Source organism: Nerophis ophidion, linkage group LG20, assembly GCF_033978795.1.
Source record: "Nerophis ophidion isolate RoL-2023_Sa linkage group LG20, RoL_Noph_v1.0, whole genome shotgun sequence".
Lineage (NCBI taxonomy): Eukaryota > Metazoa > Chordata > Actinopteri > Syngnathiformes > Syngnathidae > Nerophis > Nerophis ophidion.
Window position 1 is genome coordinate 32,624,554 of NC_084630.1, and position 26,227 is coordinate 32,650,780.

Sequence of the window (26,227 nt, forward strand, 5' to 3'; positions counted from 1 at the left end):
TTTTTCAGTGTGGCGCTAAGCCTCTTTTGTATAGGTCTGATGCAGTCATGTTCAATATTATGTTAAGAATATGCTGCGGGCCAAAAAAACACAGTCACTGGCCACAAAAAAGAAAAGCAGACAGTATGCTTTTCTGTGGAGAAAAAAAACCCTGCTGTGAATGTAGTCATTTAATTCATTGTAAGAGAACAGCCAATTCTACGAAACGTTATGAAACATTCCATGTGCATTTAAAGGTTTACAGATTAAAGAGGGTTCACCTAGAAAGGTTGTAGTGTGAAAGCAAGACATCTTTGACACACAAAAACGTGTGCATTGTTTATTCAGCAAAGACGACAATGAATAAAGACTTATATCACACACACTCAAAAATGGCAGGAACCACACCCAACAACCACACCTTTGGGAGAATATCCTGATGGCCCCGCACCGAATTACTCGCTCTTAACTGCATATATGAATGCTAAACAAGAACAACATTGTTATGTGCACAATCCAACAGTACCCTGAATAATGAAGACAAAGTCAACTACGTCCTTAAATCAACTGCTACAATAGTACATTTTTATTAAAAAAAATTTGGTTTGTCTTGAAATCTGCATTCATCGTTTTGTGAGTGGTGTATATTTCGTGACATCACCATGTCACAATCCAAATAGGAATAATAACAAAAAGAGAACTCATAAAGTAGTGAAGAAAAAAATAATTAAGGATGCACACTTCAGGTGTGAGAAACAGAAAGTGCACACATAAGATGTGGAGAAGTAACAAGTAACACAGGGAACGAGAAGCGTGAGTGGAGCCAAAGCAGAGGAGACCTACACGACTGGAAGGGTGAAACATCAGGAATCTACTGGCACCTAGTGTAGGCCCAGAAACTAAACATTGCAACAAAACAAAGCTAGACGGCAGGAGAGCTCCGAGATCATGACACACCAGCTATTAGCCAGCTTATTTTGTAAACATACCAAGAAATCAGTCGTGTCATTACACATCACAACAATAAGCAGCGATAAGCAATGAGAAATCTTCCACCTCAAAGCACTCACCAGACAGTCCCGCCACATGCAGAACATTTCTGGGAATACTGCACGGGGCTCACATGCCAACGTGCAAATACATGAAAGAATATAGAATGTGTCGCACACTGCCAAGACACTGACGTGCGACTGCATAACGAAAGGACTGATTTATAGTTTTGCAGGCAATGTAAATATTGCAATACCCTGTAAACATGGCAGTTTGGCCATTAATCATCAGACTGCAGAGTGCACTTGTACTGACATCTGTTCCTATTTCAGGTGAGGAAACCGTTCGCTGTAAATGTAATAGTTTGGTGTTACATGGTGTTAAGAATTGGACATTGTATTCCGTCACACTCGCCATGTTGTCACATCTCGCTCATGATGAACTGAGAGAGTCCCCAAAGTAAAAATATGCCAATAGACCGCTTGCAATTATAAAAGCACAGCAACACCATGAGTAAGCAGTTCAGTTTTATATTTCATATTTAAGGTAATGGAGATGGTTATGGGACCCAGTTAGACTTGCGAACATTCCATCAGTGATTGTGTGCTTAAAAAAAAGTCAGAAAGAATAGCTAACGAATGAGAAACCACGCTTTGGTAGGTCTAAAGCAGGCCTTTGGCAATTATTTTGACTGGGGGGGCCAAATTTAGAGAAAAAAATGTGTCTGTGTATATCAATATATATATATATATATATATATATATATATATATATATATATATATATATATATATATATATATATACACATACATACATACAGTGGCTATTTCATCCCGACAAGCCTGTTTACAAGGCTTGTCGGGATGAATAGCCTCTGTATATTTTCCTGCTCTAATGAATATATATATATATATATATATATATATATATATATATATATATATATATATATATATATATATATATGTGTATATATATATATATATATATATGTGTATATATATATATATATATATATATACATATATATATATATATATATATATATATATATATATATATATATATATATACATATATATATATATATATATATATATATATATATATATATATATATATATATATATATATATATATATATATATGTGTGTGTGTGTGTGTGTTTCAAGAGGGGGTTCATGAGGGGTTACCTCACTCATCAGGAGATGAAAAAAATCTCCTGATGATTGAGGGAACCCCTCATGAAACAGTTCTGTAGAGATGAAGTAGTCTTGTGATTTTTCCCACACATAATGTACATATTGCGCTCTACCATGGTATCGAGCACTATTCTCTGGATAATACAATTAGGACATATATATATATATATATATATATATATATATATATATATATATATATATATATATATATATATATATATATATACATATGAAACTACTCAGAAGGTGAGGTAACTCCTGGAAATTACTGGCTTTTAATGGTCGAAGGTATAGATGTGTGTGTCCAAGTTAAAAGAACACCAGGCTGGCTTCTTTTAAAATATTTATTACTATCTTTGGGAAGCTGGGTAATGTTTGCTGTGGTCTGGAACAATATGGCACACAAACAACTATCAGAAATGCAGCCAATATTACATACAGATAATGTGTCATTAGACATGCACAACTAAATTATATACAAAGAGGATACAAGTGAAGGTTATTAAATGAGCTCAAATATACTTACAGATGAGGCATATAGATGCAATGTGTACATACAGCTAGCCTAAATAGCATGTTAGCATTAATTAAATTGCAGTCATGCACGGACCAAATATGCTTGATTAGCACTCCAACAAGTCAATAACATCAACAAAGCTCACCTATGTGCATTTACGCACAGCATAAAACATTTGGTGGACAAAACGAGACAAAGAAGGAGTGGAAGATTTTACATGAAAATAAACTCCTGTCACAGTCTACACTATGGTGAGTTCAAGAACCACCAAAATTGGTAGGACAAAACGGTGTTCATTAACTATTCTCATCAGTGAAGCATTAACACAAACATATTAAACAGTGGGCTTTCTAACAATTGGGAAGGTTTGTGTCATGTTTGTCTTCAAACAAAAAACATACTAAAACAAAAAAAAAACATTTCCCCACATCTTTTTCCATTTTCAATCCTTTTTTAAAAATGCTCCAGGAAGCCACGAGGGCGGCACTAAAGTGCCCGAGGAGTGATGGAAGCTTCTGTGAACAGTAAAAAGTCCACAGAGAAACGCCTGCTTGTGTGTAGCGTTATTATTCACAAAACTCCCTGCAAGCCTGACACAGCTCCTGCTTGGTTCCTCACGCTCCAACTCAGACAGCCTTGCCCACTTGCGGTCTTTGCAGACTCCTGAGTAAACACAAGCACGTGTTTGGGTAAAAATACACTAAGACGTCTCTTGTATTGAGGGTTAATTCCAGAAACGGTCACTTATTTCGGGGTTGTATCATTTATCACAGCAGCGGTAGAGATAACAAACATGTGTGGTAGCAGTAATCTTCGAGGTATCTTTTTACCCTATTTTTCTATGTTTGGTTATTCTTATATCTATCCTAGCATAGAAGTGGCGTGTTTATGTATTTTGTTACCAAACGACAGAAGAGTGACTCCAAAGCTCTTTCTTCGAAGCACTATCCACAGTCATGTGCTGGCTTGTGGAGTTGTTCCGCACACTTCCACGCCTCCCGTTTCATGGCCGTATTAAAGCATCGGTGCCTTTAATTACTGGATATCCATTACTAAGGCGAATACTTCTTGTATTTGATGACTGTGTAAATGCATGACGCAAGAAAACACTTGCTGTCCGCTCACTTTTAATGCGTACCGCAAGGGAATTCTGAGCGGCGTTACAAGCGATGCATACTGCCATTTAACAAGTAGCGCCAAACCTATTTGGTATTTTTCTCCTGCTTAATGGTTTAATTATTTGGGTGTCGTTTGGACTAAAAAAAAAAAAAACTTTTGTGGGTAATAAATAGGGTATGGCTGGGCGATATGGTCTTTTTTTAATATCTCTGTATTTTTAGGCCATATCGCGATATACGATAAATATCTCGGTATTTGGCCTTAGCCTTGAATGAACACTTGATACATATAATCACAGCAGTATGGGGATTTTATGTGTCTATATTAAAACATTCTTGTTCATACTGCATTAATATATGCTCATTTTAAACCTTCATGCAGAGAAGGAAATCACAACTAAGTTAATTGACCAAAACTGTATTTATTAAACAATTATTAGCTGGTGACTTTTCAAACGATGCTACATATTAGCAGTAATGCTACTTTTGGTAGCAACGCTTGTGCCCCACACTCGACAAATTAAAGTTGTCTAATCGACATCTTCCCGTTTGAAGCCGAACCAGCGCCAGACGATGGACCCCGTGCTGTTTTCTTTGGGAATTAATTATTCCTTAATTATCACCTTCTTTCTCTCATATCACCACTCGCAACACTCCGCTAGCATCACAGCTAACATTAGCCACGCTGCTACCTCTCTGCTGGGCGAGGGCGTGTACTTATGTGACGTATGACGTGACAGTTTGTGACGTATGCAAGAAGCTGCGCTTACTGTCTGTGGGAAGGAGAGACAAGAAGGAGTGGGAAGAGCCTGTAATGTAATTCCCGTAGCTAAAACAACTGCCTGAGAACGTATACTCGAATGTTACAATATAGTCATTTTCTATATCGCAAAGAGACAAACCCGCGATATATCATGTGTATCGATATATCGCCCAGTCCTACAGTAGGGTTGTACTTTATACTGGTATTAGTATAGTACCGCGATACTAATGAATCATTTTCGGCACATTACCGTCTGTGAAACGTACCGGTCCCGCACCCCTCCGAGAAGAGGAGCATGTTCGGCAGCGCACAATCACTGAGTACTTACAAGCAGACACTGTGTTGACAAAAAAGGGAGAACGGATGCATTTTGGCTTAAAAACTAAAGATAAAGGTGAAGCTATAACACTGAAACACCCTCAGGAAGAAGTGCTTTAAGATATGGCTAGCTACCTAGCGGCTAACGTCCATCCGCCGTCGGCAGAGTTTTAGCTACTTCAAGATCACTAATATTTGCCTCCATGGCGACAAATAAAGTAAGTTTCTTACAGATCCGCCTCCGCTTGGGATGGTTTCCTGCTGGCTCCACTATGGATGGGACTCTCGCTACTGTGTTGGATCCACCAGGGATTGAACTTTCACAGTATCATGTTAGACCCGCTCGACATCCATTACTTTTGGCCCCCGTAGGGGGGTTGCCCACATATGCGGTCCTCTCCAAGGTTTCTCATAGTCATCATTGTCACTGTCACCGACGTCCCACTGGGGTGAGTTTTCCTTGCCCTTATGTGGGCTCCACCGAGGATGTCGTTGTGGTTTGTGTTGTGGTTTGTGCAGCCCTTTGAGACACTAGTGATTTAGGGCTATATAAATAAATATTGATTGATTGATTGATTGACAAGTATCATCCCTGCAGGATGAGGAATAGGTAAACATACTTCACTACACACCGTAGCTCACCGGCATCAAAATGTAAACAAACGCCATGTGTACTGCTGACAGAAGCACATTGTATATATGTTATATAATTTCATAGTTGGTTAGAGTAAATAAATACAATGCATAAATATAAGTTCATATTTACATATAATGTGATTAAAAATGTATTTCCTTTGGTAATTTCATGCAAGTACAGTATATGTTAACTTTATTATTTTTACAAAACCAATGTTAATTGGAGGGGAACACATTTTTTGTTCCGGTTTGGTCACATTGTTGGGGGGACAATTAATAAGTGACGGAATAAGGGAAGCAGCATGAGACAGCAAACATTTGATGGAAAAGGTTAATGGACTCTCGGCTTGAAAATAAACTATCTTCCCTCTTTTGTGAGGCCAATGAGGTATGATTCTTTCTGAAAATGTACGTGAAATTAATGTGTTTTCTATTATTTGATGTCAGACTAATTGTAAGTTCTGTTTTTCTTATTTGTTAGTTCTGACGGCATTATTTTGTCATCGTTTTGGCGTCGTTGTTAACGAGAAGAAGGCGTGGCTGAAATAAATGTCTGTGTGAGAAAAAGGAACAACTTGAGCCTTTATAAAGACCTCGGAGGGAGTAACACCATGGGTGGATCCACACCTAACATCCACTGTAATGTACACGCACGTATTGAGTCGATACTACATTGATTACGTCAATATTTTTTGGGCATCAGAATATCTTCTTTCGTTATTTTTAAATGTATATTATGTTTATAAACCCAGGAAATATGTCCCTAAACACGAGAGAACTTTGAATATGACCAATGTATGACCCTGTAACGACTTAGTATCGAATTGACACCCAAATTTGTGGTATCATCCAAAACTAATGTAAAGTACCAAACAACAGAAGAATAAGTGATTATTACATTTTAACATAAGTGTCGATAGAACATGTTAAAAGAGAAAGTAAGCAGATATTAACAGTAAATGAAAAAATAGATTAATAATTAATTTTCTATTACTTGTCGTTAATAATGTTGACAAAATAATAGAATGCTGATCGATAGAATATGTTACTGCATGCGTCAGCTGACTATTTAGGAGCTTTTGTTTGCTTACTTACTAATAAAAGACAAGTTGTCTTCTATGTTCACTATTTTATTTAAGGACTTATCTTGCAATAAAAAACATATGTTTAATGTACCCTGAGATTTGTTGTTAAAATAAAGCCAGTCATTTTTTTGTGGTCCCCCTTATTTAGAAAAGTACCGAAAAATACCGAAATAATTTTAGTACCGGTACCAAAATATTGGTATCGTTACAACACTGGTGGGCAGGGTGTGGCATGCGATCCACCTATTGAGGGCCCCTCTCCTAAATGCTGATGGTAGCCAATCGTTACAGCCAAACATGTTGTCAGCCCAAATATAAAGCATGGTCGCTTTTGATGAAAAGTGGACAGAAGTCACGGCTATAATAAATCATCCCATGACGTACTGTAAAACCCGATCCTTCCTCATGTGTAATTACAAGGCAGGGTTTTTACTCAGAGCTCAGTGATCTCCCCCCCCCACCACCCACTCCTAGATGGTTTGCAGTAAAATGGCAAGTTGAAAAGAGGAATGTTTAAATGCGTAGCACAATCTTTACATATTGGGTAATTCAAACATTATCTTTTCAGGACAAAAGGTATGAATTTAAGACTCCGCAGCCTTACTCAGAAGTGTGTCCGAAATAAATTCAAATAAGTTGGATTGGGCTGTACTGCAAATGTTGGTATTGATCAGACAAGTAAATACAGATTCAGTTTGCCTATACTGATGCTGATATTTTTTTCTTTTTTCACAATTTTTTTCAAGATTATTGAATGATTTTTGTGATTTGACTTGTAACTTGTTGATAAATACTTTAAACACACAACTATTTAATTATTTATGAATTAAAGTCAGTTGTACAAAGTAAGTGAAGAAAAGAAAAAAACTACCATTGGCTCAACAATATATGAATTCAAAGGTAATGCCTAAAGGCCTACTGAAACCCACTACTACCGACCACGCAGTCTGATAGTTTATATATCAATGATGAAATATTAACATTGCAACACATGCCAATACGGCCTTTTTAGTTTACTAAATTGCAATTTTAAATTTCCCGGGAGTTTCTTCTTGAAAATGTCGCGTAATGATGTCGTGTACGCGTGACGTCACGGACTGTTAGGAAATATGAGCGCTGCACACACACACAGCTAAAAGTCGTCTGCTTTAACCGCATAATTACACAGTATTTTGGACATCTGTGTTGCTGAATCTTTTGCAATTTGTTCAATTAATATTGGAGATGTCAAAGTAGAAAGATGGAGGTGGGAAGCTTTAGCCTTTAGCCACACAAACACATGGTGATTCCTTGTTTAAAATTCCTGGAGGTGAAACTTTCCTATGGATCAGAGCGGTCAAGCAAACATGGATCCCGACCGAATGTCAACCAGCAGGCTTCGGTGAGAAAATTGTGGTAAAAAGTCGCTTCTTACCGGAGATCAGCTGAGCTTGCGCCGTCCATAAAGCTGCCGTCGACTTCCCTGAGACACTGGCGTCAAGACACACACCTCCGACTATCAGGGAATATTAAACTCATTAAAACACTAGCAACACAATAGAAAAATAAGGGATTTCCCAGAATTATCCTAGTAGATGTGTCTAAAACATCTGAATCCGTCCCAATGCAATCACGTTTTTTTTTAACTTATTTATTTATTTATTTTTTTTGTAGTCCGTCGCTATCAATATCCTCAAACACAAATCTTTCATCCTCGCTCAAATTAATGGGGAAATTGTCGTTTTCTCGGTCCGAATAGCTCCTTTTGTTGGTGGCTCCCATTAAAAACAATGTGAATATGTGAGGAGCCCTCCACTGGTGACGTCATCGTCTGCGACTTCCGGTAAAGGCAGGGCTTTTCTGTTTGCGACCAAAAGTTGCGAACTTTATCGTGGATGTTCTCTAATAAATCCTTTCAGCAAAAATATGGAAATATCGCGAAATGATCAAGTATGACATAGAATGGACCTGCTGTCCCTGTTTAAACCAGGAAATTTCATTTCAGTAGGCCTTTAAAGCCAGCGGTGTGCATTCAGGGTCAGCAAGGCCTTCTCTGCTGGCAAAACATAACGAGAAATTATCATCATTGTGATGGACTCAAGCCGTCGTGCGGGTTCAATGGACCACCAAACAGGGACATCTTTGAGCAGGTGTAGACTTCTTTATTTTTCAATCAAGAAAGTCTTTTGCGGGTTGCTTTTCAGCTTCCGTCGCTCTCGCTGCTCGCTCCTCCGTGTCGCTTTTCAGCCGTCCATGTCTGCCTCTCGCTGTCGCTCTCTTTCTTGATTCTCCACCACTCTTCCTCAGGTTAACAGCTGCCGCCCCTTTTAACAGTGCAAAAGATTCATAAATTGTGTCCAGGTGTGCGATCCACGCACCTGATCTCACTTGTGGCGTCGCTCCCGGCACGCCCCGTCTCGCCGCTCGCTCGCATTCTCCGCCTCCTCGCCGCCATCTTGGGCCGGGCTCCAGCATGCCCTGCCCTGCATCTTTGTCGGACCGTCAGTTCCGCCTCTCCACAATCATAATTAAAGATACAATTACTTCTTAATTTATTTTCCCTAAATATATCTAAAAGCATTCATATTCTCTTCATGTCATATTATTAAAGTAAAGTTAAAGTACCAATGTTAGTCACACACACACCAGGTGTGGTGAAATTTGTCCTCTCCATTTGACCCATCCCCTTGTTCCACCCCCTGGGAGTTGAGAGGAGCAGTGGGCAGCAGTGGTGGCCACGCCCGGGAATCATTTTAGATTATTTAAACCCCATTTCCAACCCTTGATGCTGAGTGCCAAGCAGGGAGGTAATGGGTCCCATTTTTATAGTCTTTGGTATGACTTGGCCGGGGTTTGAAGTCACAACCTACCAATCTCAGGGCGAACACTCCAACCATAAGGCCCCTGAGTAGTTACAAGGTTACTGAGTACATGGCCTAGTACCAGATGGATATATATTATGTTTCTTCCAGTGCTGTTGTTTTTAGATTAGACTTTGTATCCAATCAGAATTCAGCTTGCTTATGTTGCCATGCTGTTCGAGATCTGCCCAGGGCCTTCAGCATCAACAATGCGGACGTCCGTGCACTGTAAGTGTACGGCGACACATATAATTGATAGTCAATTGCGATAGCCAATCAGATCACGAGTTGTTGTCAGTAAAGGCCTTCTCGATGGCCTCACGTTGAACGTGACATTTACGCGTCCTGTGAATGGATACTCATCGGGACCGTTAGCGGATGACTTTGAGAACACATAGAGTTTATAGACAGTTGCAATAGCCAATCAGATCACAAGTTGTTGACAGTAACCTATCTAGGTAGCCTGATGTTAACGAGACTGTGATGGTATACCCACTTGTCATTCCAAAGTGAGTATCCAATCACAAGTTTCAATTTAGCAGTAAGTGGGAAGTGTTGCGGCGTAGCAGAGAAGGAGAACAAAATGTTGATTAGGTGGCAGATATATATTTGCAAGGCCATTTTCTAGAAGGATATTTAAAGAGAAACTACATCTTGGGAGATGATGTCCGCCAACACCGGAAGCTAGGTCAGCTGTTCTGGCGATGAACTGCTCACTATTTCTACTCAAATAAGCCGACGACGAGGGGTACCACTGGCTTATATGGCGTTGGATAGGTCCTACTAATTGTGAGTTAATTATTAAATTTTTTTTATTTTTAATATGTTTAATGCGATTTTATTTTTGACAGTACCAAAGATATGTTTCTATTGCTGATGCGTTTTAATTGTTTTTAAATGCGCCAAAACATAACCCGTTTTGTATACTGTTGATGTGATTCAACGCGCAGTAGGGCGGAAAATGTGTTTCTGTATAGTATTTTCCCAGCAATGGTCATGAGCTGACATCAAATACGGTATTTTGAGAGGTAATCTCTGGAGTCCGACTTTACTGTAGGCCTACACTGCAAAACGTCAGTGTTTAAAAACAAGAAACAAAAATACAAAAATGAGGGGTATTTTATTTGAACTAAGAAAAAATTATCTGCCAATAGAACAAGAAAATGTGGCTTGTCAAGACTTTCCAAAACAAGTAAAATCAGCTAACCTTAATGAACCCAAAAATACCTTCAAATACGTATATTCTCACTTATAACAACTGTACTACTATATGAGTACGTATTTTCTATCGTATTATTGAAAATAAAACAGCAAAGTCCATTTGGCTGTCATCTGTTTTAATATGAGACACAATTGTGTCAAAGTCATGATTTTTTTTCATGTTTGAAATAACAAATGATTACTTTGAAAAAAAAATGTCATACTTCTTAGTGTTGATGACACAGCTTTACAACACTTGATATTCTAGTTTCAAGCATGTTTTACTACATATAGGTCATAAAATCTCAGCAACAAGCTGTAATATTTTACTGAGATCATTTAGGACCAAAACCTTTAAAAATATTAAAACACTCTAACATAAAATCTTATGTATGCTCGCACAAGTCCCCGGATGCCCAAAATGTCCATAACACACTCAGCCAAGTCCCACGGGGAGGGGGTATAAAAGTTGGAAAAGTCGGCAAAAGTCCCAAAAATTATCAAAATACCCAGGTTCGAGTCCCACAAGTCCCGCCGCCGGGCGGGATGCCCAAAATGTCCAAAACGCGCCCAGCAAAGTCCCGCGGGGAGGCGGGTAGAAAAGTGAGAAAAGTCGGGAAAATTTTAAAAAATCACACGCGGCTTCGAGTGCGAAAGGGGGACTTGAACCTGTGTAGATATTTTGAACATTTTTGGGACTTTTGCCGACTTTTCCAACTTTTATTGCCCTCTCCCCGTGGGACTCGGCTAGGCGTGCTATGGACATTTTGGACATCCCGGAACTTGTTAGGCCCGTGGCGGGACTTGTGGGACTTGAACCTGGGTAGGTATTTTGAACATTTTTGGGGACTTTTGCAGACTTTTCCCACTTTTCTCCCCCACTTCCGGCGGCACTTTGCTGGGTGCGTTTTGGAAATTTTTTGCATCCCGGGACTAGAACCTGGGGAGGTATATTGGAAAAAATTGGGACTTTTGACCATTTTAGCCGCCTTTTACCATCTTCTTCCCCGCCTTCCCGTGCACCACTGCTGGGTGTGTTTTGAACATTTGGACAAAAATAGTTTCAAGCATGTTTTACTCAATAGAGGTCATAAAATCTCAGCAACAAGCTGTAATATCTTACTGAGATCATTTAGGACCAAAACACCTAAAACAAGTAAAACACTCTAAGATAAAATCTGCTTAGTGAGAAGAATTATCTTATCAGACAGAAAATAAGCAAATATCACCCTTATTTGAGATGTTTAATCTTACTTAGATTTCAGTTTTTGCAGTGTAGGTGGGAAACGCACGGCCTGTCACTGTTTAACAAATTTTAATTAATCAACAAAAAGTATTACATTAAACATGTATAATCACGCAATGTATTTTGACCGCACATGATCTTTTACCTCAAGTGCGAATGTTTACCTAATCCGGTCAATGCGACTGGTGTCCTCAATCAATCAATCAAAGTTTATGTACATAGCCCCAAGTCACAAGTGCCTCAAAGGGCTTCACAAACCGCAATGACATCCCCTCATCTGAACCCACACCTGCGCAAGAACAAAAACTGAAAAAAATCATCCAACCACACTATTCGATTTTATACTGTTAAAACCACTGATATCGATTTAATTGATATTCGGATCAATTCACCCTCTCCTGCTGGTACGATTCCAGACATGTTATATGGTTTAGCTCGAGATTATGTCGTTACAGTCAAAGAAAAACAAAACCTTGAGTTGTTTTTCTACAGAGATGAAAACAACTGACGAATAAAGTCTGTAGTGGAAAAGAAGAAGCAAACAACAACAAGTCATCAGTGTTAGAACTCCAAATGAGAAGCTGGAGATGTTGACTTGTTTGAGGTCACATAATGACATTAAACCTCCAGGCCAACACACAGAACTCTTCCCATATCAGCTTGTTGATGTGAAAATCGTACTAACAAAACCATTACTTTTTAATGGACGTGACTGTGGCTGGTCCCAGACTAACCAATGTGGTGCTCCGATGGAAACCTAAAGCCAATTTCTCTCCACTGGGTGAGCTGGCCCAATACTGTGACATCTCACTTGGCCAACCTCTTGGATCATACTGTGGTTCAACACCCACAACAGATGACTCTACCAAAGACAGCCGTCACGGCGCAGTTATGGGGCTTTAACATAGACTGTATCATATATGTCCAGACCAGGGAAAATCCCAAAAACCAAATTGTTAGGACCACTATAGGAACTCAAACTATTATTATCTTCCACTGAATCCAACTGATGGCCTGTTTCATGGACTCATCGATTATCATAAAATAGCATAAACATTTAGAGAAGTGGCTCCACAATACTGCAAAAACAGTGAATCACGGTTTTCTTGCTTAAGATGGAACATTTCTTGGATTACTTTTTTTACATGCACCCCCATCATCGGCGTTCACTCAAACGAGTATGACCATCCTGCTGATAGAGGTGTATCCCTTTTTGGAAGATGCCTGTGTGTGACTTAGTTTAACGTGGGGAGACTGGTGTACAGACAGTCACCACACGATACTTGACAGAATCGGGTCAGGGTCCTGTGGCATGGAATCCAAGACGACTGGGGACCCTTTTTTGCTGCAGCCTTCTTCCGCCATCGCAGCCGTTGTGATATTTCTTAAATCTACCTTCTTCCGCCAGCTCCGCCGTTGAAGTTTTACATGCACACAGACACAAACACATTACACGACATTGTCTGGGCCATGTGCTTCCGTTTTAAAGTAATCTCACATATTTTATTATTATTTACTGGAATGGAAATGACCATAGGCAGCACGGGTAAAACAGGGGTTAGTGAAAGTGCCTCACAATAACAAGGTCCTGGGTTTGATCCCCCGGCACGAGTCGTGTTGTTGTGAATGTTGTCTCTCAATCAATCTTTATTCATATAGCCCTAAATCACAAGTGTCTTAAAGGGCTGCACAAGCCACAACGACATCCTCGGTTCAGAGCCCACAAAAGGGCAAGGAAAAACTCCCAACACTTTGGGACATCAATGTGAATGACTATGAGAAACCTTGGAGAGGACCACAGATGTTGGTCATATACAACAATTGCGAGAACGAGTTTTTATTGTCTATATCGGCTACTGAGATCAGTTTTGAATGATTTCTGCTAATAGTGTGCCTCAGAATTTTTTCAATGAAAAAAATGTGCCTTAGCTCAAAAAAGGTTGAAAAACACTGAATTAACTCATATTATCTTCTACATAGGGTGAATGATTACATTCACCTTGGAGAAAGCAAACCACCAAGTTTAATTAAACAGTGGTGTTTCAGTTTGAGCACGTAAAATAGATAAGGCCCCTTAGTTTGATATTCGCAGGTGGATTGGATCACTTCTTGTAGGAAAAGTGTCTCTAATTAAGACTTTGGAATGCAAAAGTGATAACCATATCCTTGAGAAAAGACTATCTGTGTAGCTCAATACCAACATTTGAGTTATGACTTAAAGCAATGGTTTTCCATACACTTACACACGAACATCTCCTTTTATTAGACTGACCATACGTCCTCTTTTCCCCGGACATGTCCTCTTTTACAGGCCTGTCCGGGCTGTCCGGGCGGGGTTTCTTAAATCCCTCTAATGTCCGGCGTTTTGAGGGAGGGTTGCGTGTATTTTCAATGTAAGTGCAGGGTTAAGAATGGGTTGAATTAAACAAAACAAATTGTAAAGGTGTGTGCACGCAGCAGAATTAGTGAGGGGAGGCGGAAAGAGCGAGATAGCAGGTTGGCCATTAATCAAGGCATATTTGTTCAACAGCCATACTGGTCACACTGAGGGTGGCCATAAAAACAACTTTAACACTGTTACAAATATGTACCACACTGTGAACCCACACCAAAAAAGAATGACAAACACATTTCGGGAGAACATCCGCAATGTAACACAACGTAAACACAAAAGAACAAATACCCAGAATCCTTTGTAGCACCAACTCTTCCGGGACGCTACAATATACACCCCCCCTAACCCCCACCTAAAACGCGATTACGTCCCATCAAATATTCCACTTTGAAAAATAATTTTGGTGGAAGATTTTACATATTTTGTGCGTTTGCCATAAAAAAAAAGGGCGAAAAACAAACAAACAAAAAAAATAAAACATTTTGAAATGAGGAACAAATCTGAAGTTGATGTAGAGATTTAAGCTTTAAATATAAATGTATGTAGGCCCTGGCACAGCATTATCATGATTTCATCACAGAAGCAAAACCTTTTTCACACTTTTATACTGAAATACATACACCTACAACTTAGTAAATTAAAACATAGAAAAAACTACCAACAGCGGTAAAATTGAGATCCATAAAGGGAAGAAGAAAGTAAGTGAATGTTTATAACTGAATACATTTACATATGCATAAAAATGTGTATTATTTTTTTTAATAATTTCTTTTAATGATTTAAGTAACGTTTATGACAACCTTTTTCCAAAACACAACATAGAATGTGAGATACATGCATACATTTATCATTTGTCTTCAAAACGCTTACAAAAAAGTGGGACCCCAAAAATTTACTGTGGAACCCCATTTTTATGACTTGATGGGGTCCCTGGTACCCCATTTTGAAAATTCCTAGCACCAACACTGCTATCAACAGAGGACAAAAAAATGCTTCATTTAAATAAAATATTATTTATACAGCAAGTTCGATTGCATTGGCAAATTTTCACTTAGTCCCGGCCTTGGCGTGCTGCCCGCCTTGGCACGCATATATGTGTCCTCTTTTTGGGATTTCAGAATATGGTCAACCTACTTTTATGGTCCAGGATGCGCTCTCCTGACTTAGCACACACACACACACACACACAGAAGGCGGAATATAAAACAGTTTTTTAGGTTTCTCCGGGTACTGCAGACTTGTTTGAATGACACTCGCTTGTAATAAAGCAACTTTTTGTTCAGCTTCGACATCTCTTTTGATCCAGCCCCACTGTCGTGTTGCCCTCCTGCACGGCAGGGGGTTACAAGACCAGAGATACACTTCATTACACAGCAAGCTCTCCATCCTTCCATCGTCCTTAAAACTACGCCATACATATAGCGATTTACGTTAGCTACCGTTGAACGTATCAAACTATCCGAACAACAGGATTGCAAATTGCGGTGGCTTCTCTGGACGTGTGTACCCCACCAGTCATCCTATTTGGTCCAAACGACCATTCCAATTTGCAATCGTGAAAAATATAGTCATTTTTGGGTTCAGTCTGTTCCTTCAAACCTCTAATTGTAACATAGCTGGTGGTGTTCTTAACATTTTTTTGGTAACACTTTGAGCCAGTGACAGGCAGCAGATTTAAGTAAAAAATAAAAATACAAGTTTGTGTTATTACGATTTTGTTTGTGCAGGCCCGATATGGAGCAAAGGTTTATGTGTTTTTCATAACTGGTAGCAATCATTACAGCATTCCAAGCATACACTTGCTCTATTTGCTGGCTTTGCAGGGAGCTACCTATTTGACTTCATAAATCATTTCTCTGTTTTTCTCCAGATCCTGGCTTTGTGTATCATCCAGTTGGAAAGAATACGAGGTTGTCGCTCTTCTGTATTCCTCTTCCTCTTCTGGGTTTTGGCTGTTGTTTGTTCCTTGGTGCCTCTGAGAGCAAAGATCCAGCTGGCCCTCGATGAGGTATGTTTTTATTGTTCAGTTTTTATCCCGATATTTTGGAAATTATGTCGATTTTTTACGAATTCGAATGTGAGCGTGTTTGTCGGTCATGGACTCAGTGACCCAAATACCATGCAGTCATATCTAATCATGTGTGCCGCTACCCCATAGTCTAGACGCCAGATTCCAGGAGCACAGCTTGAGATGTATGCTATGTCAGCAAAGTGTTTGCATTGTATCCTCCAATTCAAACCAAGTTGACCGAACATCAACCGAGTGTAGGAGGACGACACTGCCAATTCTGGTTTCTAAGTTTTCTCTTTCTTCCTGTGCCTCCTGTGAGACACTGCAATCATTGTTGAATGCGCCTATTTTGGTCCACAAAGGCATGAGTTCGTAGAATTTTTTATTTTTTTTTTAAATCACACAAAACACACGCATCCATATTTCTGTTTTATCGCCCTGAGTGTGACATTCCCACACTTCTCAAAAGTGGGGGAGTAATGATGGGTATCGGATGAATGCTGGTGAGACGTGACAGTGAGGGGTCAGACCGAAAGAACGTCAGCGCCGCGTTTATGGGTCCATGCACCGTAAACACATTGCCAGATGTCCGGTCATGCGTCCGCATTTTGCAAACTAGCCTCGCATTTCAATACCATTAAAATAAACACACCTTCTTGTTACATAATTTATCTACTGCATTTTTCCTTTGTAATTCCAACCTGACACTTCTTCACCCTGGTCACAAATTGCATAGTTTGCGATAGGGTTGTACGGTATATCCGTATTAGTATAGTACCGCGATACTAATTAATCATATTTGGTACTATGCTGCCTCTGAAAAGTACCGGTCCACCACCCCCCCCCCGCGCTCCTCGTCGTCGTCACATCCTGACATTGCTGGTTTTATGAGCAGACAAGCATGTTCGGCAGCGCACACACACAGAGTACTTAAAAGCAGACAACGTGTGTAGACAGAAAAGGGAGAACGGACGCATTTTGGCTTAAAAACTAACGATAACGGTGAAGCCTTCCGTCCGAATGCAGCTGAGATAGGCTCCAGCGACCCCCTGCGCGACCCCGAAAGGGACAAGCGGTAGAAAATCAATCAATCAATCAATGTTTATTTATATAGCTCCAAATCACAAATGTCTCAAAGGACTGCACAAATCATTACGACTTCAACATCTTCGGAAGAACCCACAAATGCATGGATGGATGTTAAACATGTGCAACAGTGTTAAAAACTAATGGTGATTGTTGACCCTGGTCAAAATACAGTAAAAAACACGCGCTCTCCAAAAAACGTAATGAAACAAAGATAAAGAGGTGCACGGCAAAAAGTGTACTCAAAGAAAAAGCAAGGCCAGCAAAATTCGTGTCTTTCTTTTTTTTATAAACATAAAACTTTGTCAGCGTGCAATTTTCTAATAGGAAGTGATGCACTTAAATAGTCACATGTGGTATAATAAATCAAGAAAAACTTCAAAAACGAAAGTGCACAAATAGACAAAATGGATAAGTGTACAAAATAAATTAGAGACTCAGTACAGTATCATAGGTAAATAAATTAATAAAATAATAAAATATAAATATTGATTGATTGATTGAGACTTTTATTAGTAGATTGCACAGTACAGTACATATTTCGTACAACTGACCACTAAATGGTAACACCCGAATAAGTTTTTCTACTAGTTTAAGTCGGGGTCCACGTAAATCAATTCATGGTATAAATATGTGTGGACAACCATTGTAACCCTTGGCCTTTCTTACTTGACCTATATTCCTACCACCCACGCTTACCATCTTGACCTTGTTTTTTCTATATGTGGACCCGATCAACTCATTCTCTTTATATCCCCTTCTGGGCATAGCACCATATACCGTTCTGGGAAAATTGCTTTAGTGTTTGCCATGGCTGTAAATTCCATACATGCTGCTGCACAACAAAGCAGCTATGGCTACGGCACTCTCCCAAAAGTATACATGTGCCAAAACAAAAAGCTTCTGCACTTAAAGAATAGCATCTCCTGCAGCTGCAGTGCAGACAAATAAGGGTATTAACATCCCAGCTGTTGATTTAAAGTCAGATGGCATTGGTTAACACCACAATTTCTCTTTTTATGCTTGTCTCTCACCATAAAGGGCGTGTTAGAACAGGGGAGTTTAAACTAATTTTAGATGGGGGGCCACATGGAGAAAAGTCTACTCCCAAGTGGGCCGGACTGGTATAATCACGGCACGATAACTTAAAAATGAAGACAACTTCAGATTGTTTTCTTTGTTATAAAAATGGAACACGCACATTCTGAAAATGCACAAAATCCTATCGTTGTATTTTTATTTTTTTTTTTTTTTTTTACACTTACATGTTGTGGTTAATAGTACTCTATCTTTATTTGTTGTTGTTTATACTTTCTGAATGTATTATGTGATCATGTTCATCAGTGAACTCAATGGTGCAATTATTAATCTATCAAGATATAAAAATATTATCAAAATCAAATTACAGGAAGTTTTTTATGAAGTTTGCTCATTTTCCTCAACTGGTGCACTAACATCATGTGGTTTATTTATTTTTTACATATATAGCTTCATTCCCTGAATTCGGGAGATGGGGGGGGCAGGGTGGAGATGGGGGGGGGCAGGGTTGAAGTGGGGGGGATGTGCAGGGTTTTAAGGGGGGGGCGATGGTTTGGTGGTTGCGGAGGAGTGTAAATTGTAGCTTCCCGGAAGAGTTGGTGCTGCAAGGGATTCTGGGTGTTTGTTCTGTTGTGCTTATGTTGTGTTACAGTGCGGATTTTCTTCCGAAATGTGTTTGTCATTCTTGTTCGGTGTGGGTTCACTGCGTGGCGCATATTTGTAACAGTGTTAAGTTGTTTATACGGCCACTCTCAGTGTGACCTGTATGGCTGTTGATCAAGTGTGCCTTGCATTCACTTATGTGTGTGTAAAAGCAGCATATGTTATGTGACTGGACGTTGAAGGCAGTGCCTTTAAAGCACGCCCCTAATATGGTTCTCCAGGTGGAAATCAGGAGAAATTCGGGAAAATGTTTGTCCCGGGAGATTTTCGGGAGGGGCAATGAAATTCGGGAGTCTCCCGGGAAATTCGGGAGGGTTGGCAAGTGTGATGTAGCTTAATCTACAAAGATACAAATATTTGCTGTTGCGACATCTAGTGGACACATTTAGAACAGCAGTGGCTTTCATTCAAAAATTTCAGCTCATATTTATACCCCGCAGGCCGGATAAATCCTGCTCGCGGGCCATACGTTTGACACCCCTGTGTTAGAATATAGCTTAAGAGCATTGGGTCTGAAGTGTGATTTATGGTCTTATCGCTCTATAAGCCATATAAGGTGTGTAAGAGTGGGGAAAATCAGTAAAGTTCCTATAATGCTGTGACTGTGGTAAAAGTCCACACAAAGCCAAAATGAAGATGAATGACAGACAGGATGTTGGGAAATTCTTTTAAGCAATACTTCTAAAGATCTCCGTAAGCGCCAACAGAATACAGCTGATGCGGTTAAAAAAAAAAAAGTGAGTTATATAACGCCAGTTCATCAGTGGCTTTGACTAAGAAAACGTGCCTGGATTAGGTTACACCGAATAAACTCACTGACTTGTGCTCTTCTAAAATTGGTGTTTACCTACTCCACAGGGCATTGCCTCCGATACAGTGCGATATCTGGCCTTTTTCTCCTACTTCGCCATCCAGCTGGTCCAGCTCTTCTTGTGCTGCTTTGCCGACCTACCTCCTGAGGGGAAAAATGTCTTGGGAAAGGTAGGAAAGAGGAGAATGCATCCCACTTCTGCCAACCTGTGCATCCATCCTGCGGTTTAGAACTTTTGTTTGCAGGACCTCCTGCCTTTTGGAGGCAATGACGTGATTCACCTCCTATGAGGAAAGTGTGAACTATGTGTTTGTTTTGTCCTCTTGCATACCATCAGCCTGACACATGTGTTTCAACTTCCAGTGGACCCTCTTTCTCTCTGACCACCAGCACAACAAGCCTATAAACCCACTTGTAGCTCTTTTTTTTTGGGGGGGGGGGTCTCGACATATTGTAAAAAATATGATTAAGACATTATTTGTTTACCATATATTAGTATTAAAACCATATATTTACCATATATTAGTATTAAAACTGCACACACAAAATGTTTAAATAAATTAATATTTGTACATATATTATGAGCTGCGAATATATACGGTACAAAAGATCTTGTAAATGTTCATTTACAAAACCCAAAACCAGTGAAGTTGGCACATTGTGTAATTCGTAAATAAAAACAGAATACAATGATTTTCAAATCCTCATCAACTTATATTCAATTGAATAGACGCAAAAACAAGATATTCATCCATCCATCCATCCATTTTCTACCGCTTATTCTCTTTTGGGGTCGCGGGAGGCGCTACCGCCTAGCTCTGCTACAATCGGGCGGAAGGCGGCGTACACCCTGGACAAGTCGCCACCTCATCTCAGGGCCAACACAGATAGACAGACAACATTCACACTCACATTCACACACTAGGGCCCGTTTAGTGTTGCCAATCAACCTATCCCCAGGTGCATGTCTTTGGAGGTGGGAAGAAGCCGGAGTACCCGGAGGGAACCCACGCATTCACGGGGAGGACATGCAAACTCCACACAGAAAGATACCGAGCCTGGGATTGAACCCAGGACTGCAGGACCTTCGTATTGCGAGGCGGACGCACTAACCCCTCTGCCACCGTGAAGCCCAACAAGATATTTAATGTTCTCAATTTTTTTTTTTTGCAAATAATCATTACCTTAGAATTTAATGGCAGCAACACATTGCAAAAAAGATGGCACGAAACATTTTTACCACTGTGTTACATGGCCGTTCTTTTAACAACACTCAGTAAACGTTTGGGAACTGAGGGGACCTTTTTTGAAGCTTTTCAGGTGGAATTCTCTCCCATTCTTTCTTGATATACAGCTTAAGTTGTCCAAAAGTCCGGGATCCCCTTTGTGGTATTCTACGCTTCATAATGTGCCACACATTTTTAATGGGAGACAGGTTTGGAGTACAGGCATGCCAGTCTAGTACCTGCACTCTTTTACTATGAAGCCATGCTGTTGTAATGCTTGGCATTGTCTTGCTGAAATAAGCAGGGGCGTCCGTAAAAAAATATGTTGCTTGGATGGCAACACATGTTGCTCCAAAACCTGTATGTACCTTTCAGCATTTTTGGTGTCTTCACAGATGTGTAAGTTACCTACACCTTGGGCACTAATACACCCCCATACCATCACAGATGCTGGCTTTTGAACTTTGCGCCTAGAACAGTCCGGATGGTTCTTTGCCTTTTTGGTCTGGAGGACACGACATCCACAGTTTCCAAAAAACAATTTGAAATGTGGACTCGTCAGACCACAGAATACTTTTCCACTTTGCATCAGTCCATTTTAGATGAGTTCGGGCCCTGCGAAGTCAACATCGTTTCTGGGTGTTGTTGATAAATGGCTTTCGCTTTGCATAGAGTTTTAACTTGCACTTACAGATGTAGCGACCAACTGTAGTTACTGACAGTGGTATTCTGAAGTGTTCCTGAGCCCATGTGGTGTGTTTTACACAGCGATGTCGGTTTTTGATGCTGTACCATCTGAGGGATCGAAGGTCACTGGCATTCAATGTTGGTTTTCAGCCTTGCCACTTACGTGCAGTGATTTCTCCAGATTCTCTGAACCTTTTGAGGATATTACGGACCGTAGATGGTAAAATCATCTACCTAAATTCCATGCAATAGCGCCTTGACAATTTGCTCACACATTTGTTCACAAAGTGGTGACCCTCGTCCCACCCTTGTTTGTGAATGACTGAGCATTTTATAGAAGCTGATTTTATACCCAATGATGACACCCACCTGTTCCCAATTAGCCCGTTGACCTGTGGAATGTTCCAAATAAATGTTTGATGAGCATTCCTTAACTTTCCCAGGTTTTTTTTGCCACTTGTGCCACATGTTACAGACATCAAATTTCAAATGAGCTATAATTAGAAAAGAATAACAAAGTTTACCTGTTCAAACGTTAAGTATCTTGTCTTTGCAGTCTACTCAGGTTGAAAAGGATTCGCAAATCATTGTATTCTGTTTTTATTTACGATTTACACAACATGCCAACTTTACTGGTTTTGAGTTTTGTACATACTGTAATTGTTGCCTGTCACACGACAGTAAGACGGCTGATCAAACACAACAGAAGTCATCGTCACGGACCCACTAGCTGCGGAGGCTAACTCTCCAATCAGCTAAACAGACTTAATACCTCCACGGTGACGTTGAAGTTAATTCATAAAAATGAAACAATCCAAAAATAATGTCATTGTAAGTTTTTACAGCAATACTAACACAGAAACTTATATTAATGATATCATATTCACTAATGCTAATGACGCTAGCCAGATTATATTACGATAGAACGAAAAAATATGCCTGATAAGACTCCTTCAGACATCCCACATGGGACGGTTTTGTAGGTATGAATTGTTTTAAGTATATTGTAAAATGTACGTTTCTTGGAGTGATGAATGAAGAATGCTTTCGAGTAGAAACACTATAAAAGAATAGTAGGCGAAACGGGATGTACTTCAGGAAGTACATGTTCAACCCGCAGCACCTGCACTAAGCGAACTCGTCCAAAAAATGGCGGCCGCAGCACAAACAATCACACACCTCTTCAATGTGTCTGTCGGTGTAATGTGAAAACTATTGGATGAGTACAAAACATTATGGCCGTTAACAAACAAAAATCCATAAATTAGCCGCACCATTGTATAATCCGCAAGCTTCAAAGCGTTGTAAAAAAAATTGGCATTACATATTACATTAGTTTGTTACCTATAACACAAAGCTAATATCTGACATAGTGTTCACACAGCTTAGCTAAATCACTGCTAGTTACTTGTTGCAAATCTGTCCAAATAAACACACATTTTTGTCTTTTTTCAACCCTAAATCTGAAAATACACACACTGCACCAACTAAAATGTGAATAGGCCCATTTCAGACAACTCTATTTTATTTTTGACAAGGTTCTTTAGTCAAAGATGACTCATATAATAACAAGACTGAAAGAGTGAGTTATTAAACTTAGAAATTAGCAACTACATGAAATATATAGCCACATGACATTTTTGCTCATAGCATTTTGACACGGTAGGCACATTACAGTGATTAAAAAATATATATTGTTGTTCTTGGTTTTTTTAAATGTAACAGAACTGTGTTGAGATTTTAACACCCGCCATGTCACGGTGGCAGATGTCAGCTGATTGCGTGACCGCTGAATACAGACACAAAAGCTGCGTGCAAGTCAGAGAACTGAATTATCGATAGCAAAACATGGCTGAAACAAGGGACAAGATGTAAAAAAAAAATTATGAATGGATGGCCTTTATAAATGACCTGCATTGGATTGGTTTTAGCATCGTTAATGTACAAAATGTATCAAAGTTACACTTCACATCCTTAATTTTTCTATATGCAGCCTTCACTTTAAAATGTAATTACTAAACAATACATTGTATTAGGGTTGTATGGTATACCAGTATTAGTACATACCGTGATACTAATGAATCATATTCGGTACTATACCACCTCTGAAAAGTACTGTACTACACACCGTATCTCACCGGCATCAAAATGTAAGCAAACGCCACTGGTGGATCTACACCTAACGATACCAAGTACAGTAGCGTATCATGTCAATACTACTATGATTACGTCAATTTTTTTTAGCATCACAACATCTTCTTTCGTTTTTTTTTTCAAATGTATATTATGTTTATAAACTCATGAAATATGTCCCTGGACACATGAGGACTTTGAATATGACCTGTAACTACTCGGTATCGTATTGATACCAAAATTTGTAGTATCCTCCAAAACAAATGTAAAGTATCAAACAACAGAAGAATAAGTGATTATTACATTTTAACAGAAGTGTAGATAGAACATGTTGAAAAAGAGAAAGTAAGCAGATATTAACAGTAAATGAACAAGTGGATTAATAATTAATTTTCTACCATTTGTCCTTAATAATTTTGACAAAATAATAGAATGATAAATGACACAATATTTTACTGCATACATCAGCAGCTAAATTAGAAGCCTTTGTTTGTTTAACTACGAATAAAAGACAAGTTGTCTTGTATGTTCACTATTTTATTTAAGGACAAACTTGCAATAAGAAACATATGTTTAATGTACCCTAATATATATATATATATATTTTTTTTTTTTTCAAAATACAGCCAATAATGCAACTTTTTGTGGTCGCCTTTATTTAGAAAAGTACCAAAAAGTAGCGAAATAATTTTGGTACTGGTACCAAAATATTGGTATCCGGACAACACTACTCTGTATTGTTGTTGAACTTTCCAGTGGTGTGGAACAGCACGGCGTCATACTTAGGGTGTTCCTGATATTTTACCCACTAAACCGCCTCCTCCTGGGCAACGAAAATCAACCCTCATCAATTAAAGACAGTCGTGATGTAATATTTCCCTAGTGATAAACCATAAAAACAGCTGGAAAAGTCCCTAACCCATTCCCGGTGCGGCGTAAAAGCCACAGACTGGTGTGGTGGACGCACCCACCGGTTGTCCCGTGGTGTGTCCTTCTCTTCTCCCTCCGCTCCTCTCGAGTTATGGTTACTCACAGTAAGAGAGGAAGTGGAGGATGAAGCACTGGAGTGTTGGTCATCCATCCATCCATTCGGGGTAGCGGCGGGCGCTGGTCATGAAAAGAGCAAATAGCCTGGTGAGGGGGTGGCAGGATGTAGGGAAACAACATATGTGCGTGAAGACAAACGTTGTGTTTGTGTGTGTGTGTGCATGTGTGTGCATGTATAGGACGGTTTGCAATGACACATTTCCGCTCTGTCTGCCGCTCTCCACCTCAAAACGTCATTTTTACTCTGCGCTAACACTGGCCTCTATTTATGCAAACTTGTGGCAGCTCATGGTCTGCACTCTGCACCACCTGATGTTTGCCTTTCATAAATACACTCTTAACTCATACGCTCTGTGCATCCGTCAAAAAAAAGTGTGCAACTTTGCTGTGATCTGAGGCCCGGGAAAACAAGAGTCAGTCTGGTTTTAATTCTGTTGCAGAATCCTTGCCCTGTGAAAGACGCTTCGTTTCTGTCTAAGATCCTCTTCTGGTGGTTTACTGGGTAAGGTCCTTAAAACCACCTCTATTTGAGCCCACAAGTGACTCACCCCAGCAACATGTTGCGCTTGTTTACGTGCGTGTGTGTTTTCTGCTAATGATTGTGAATCATCTCCACTTTCAGACTTGTTGTGAAAGGCTATCGAACTCCCTTAGCGGCGGAGGACCTGTGGACGTTGAGAGAGGAAGACACGTCACACAAAATCATCTCTGAGCTGCAGGAGGACTGGACGGCCGAATGTGCCAAAATTCAAAAGTGAGACCGCTTGATTGCTCCGTGCATAGATAGATAGATAGATAGATAGATAGATAAATAGACAGATCACTGTTTTTCAACCACTGCTAGTGTGCCGTGAGATACAGTCTGGTGTGCCTTGGCAGATTTTCTCATTTCCCCTATTTGGTTTAAAGATATTTTTTGCAAACAAATATTTATAGTCTGCAAATTATGTGTCTTTGTTGAGTGTCTGTGCTATCTAGAGCTCGGCAGAATAACTGTCTAAAACTTTTCCATATCAGTAGGTGGCAGCCGGTAGCGAATTGCTTTGTAGATGTCGGAAACAGCGGGAGGCAGCGTTCAGGTAAAAAGGTGTCTAGTGCTTAAACCAAAAATAAACAAAAGGGGAGTGCACCTAAGAAAAGGCATTGGAGCTTAGGGATGGCGATGCAGAACGAACTAAAACTGAACTGGCTACTAAGTAAACAAAAACAGAATCCCGGATGACGGCAAAGA

General features: G+C 39.7%; 1 protein-coding gene across 2 annotated transcripts in view; it reads left to right on the forward strand.

Moving 5' to 3' along the window:
* abcc6a (ATP-binding cassette, sub-family C (CFTR/MRP), member 6a) overlaps positions 1–26,227 on the forward strand; it is a 95,253-nt gene that overhangs the window by 21,309 nt on the left and 47,717 nt on the right. Inside the window, exons 1-5 of one of the 2 annotated variants that reach the window (XM_061881001.1) lie at positions 5,799–5,916; positions 16,165–16,302; positions 19,951–20,073; positions 25,437–25,498; positions 25,619–25,750. In XM_061881001.1, coding sequence (XP_061736985.1) covers positions 5,863–5,916; positions 16,165–16,302; positions 19,951–20,073; positions 25,437–25,498; positions 25,619–25,750 — 509 coding nt within the window. In that variant the 5' untranslated portion in view covers positions 5,799–5,862. Of the gene's footprint in view, positions 1–5,798; positions 5,917–16,164; positions 16,303–19,950; positions 20,074–25,436; positions 25,499–25,618; positions 25,751–26,227 lie in introns of those variants that run through there. The other variant, XM_061881000.1, reaches the window with a different exon arrangement.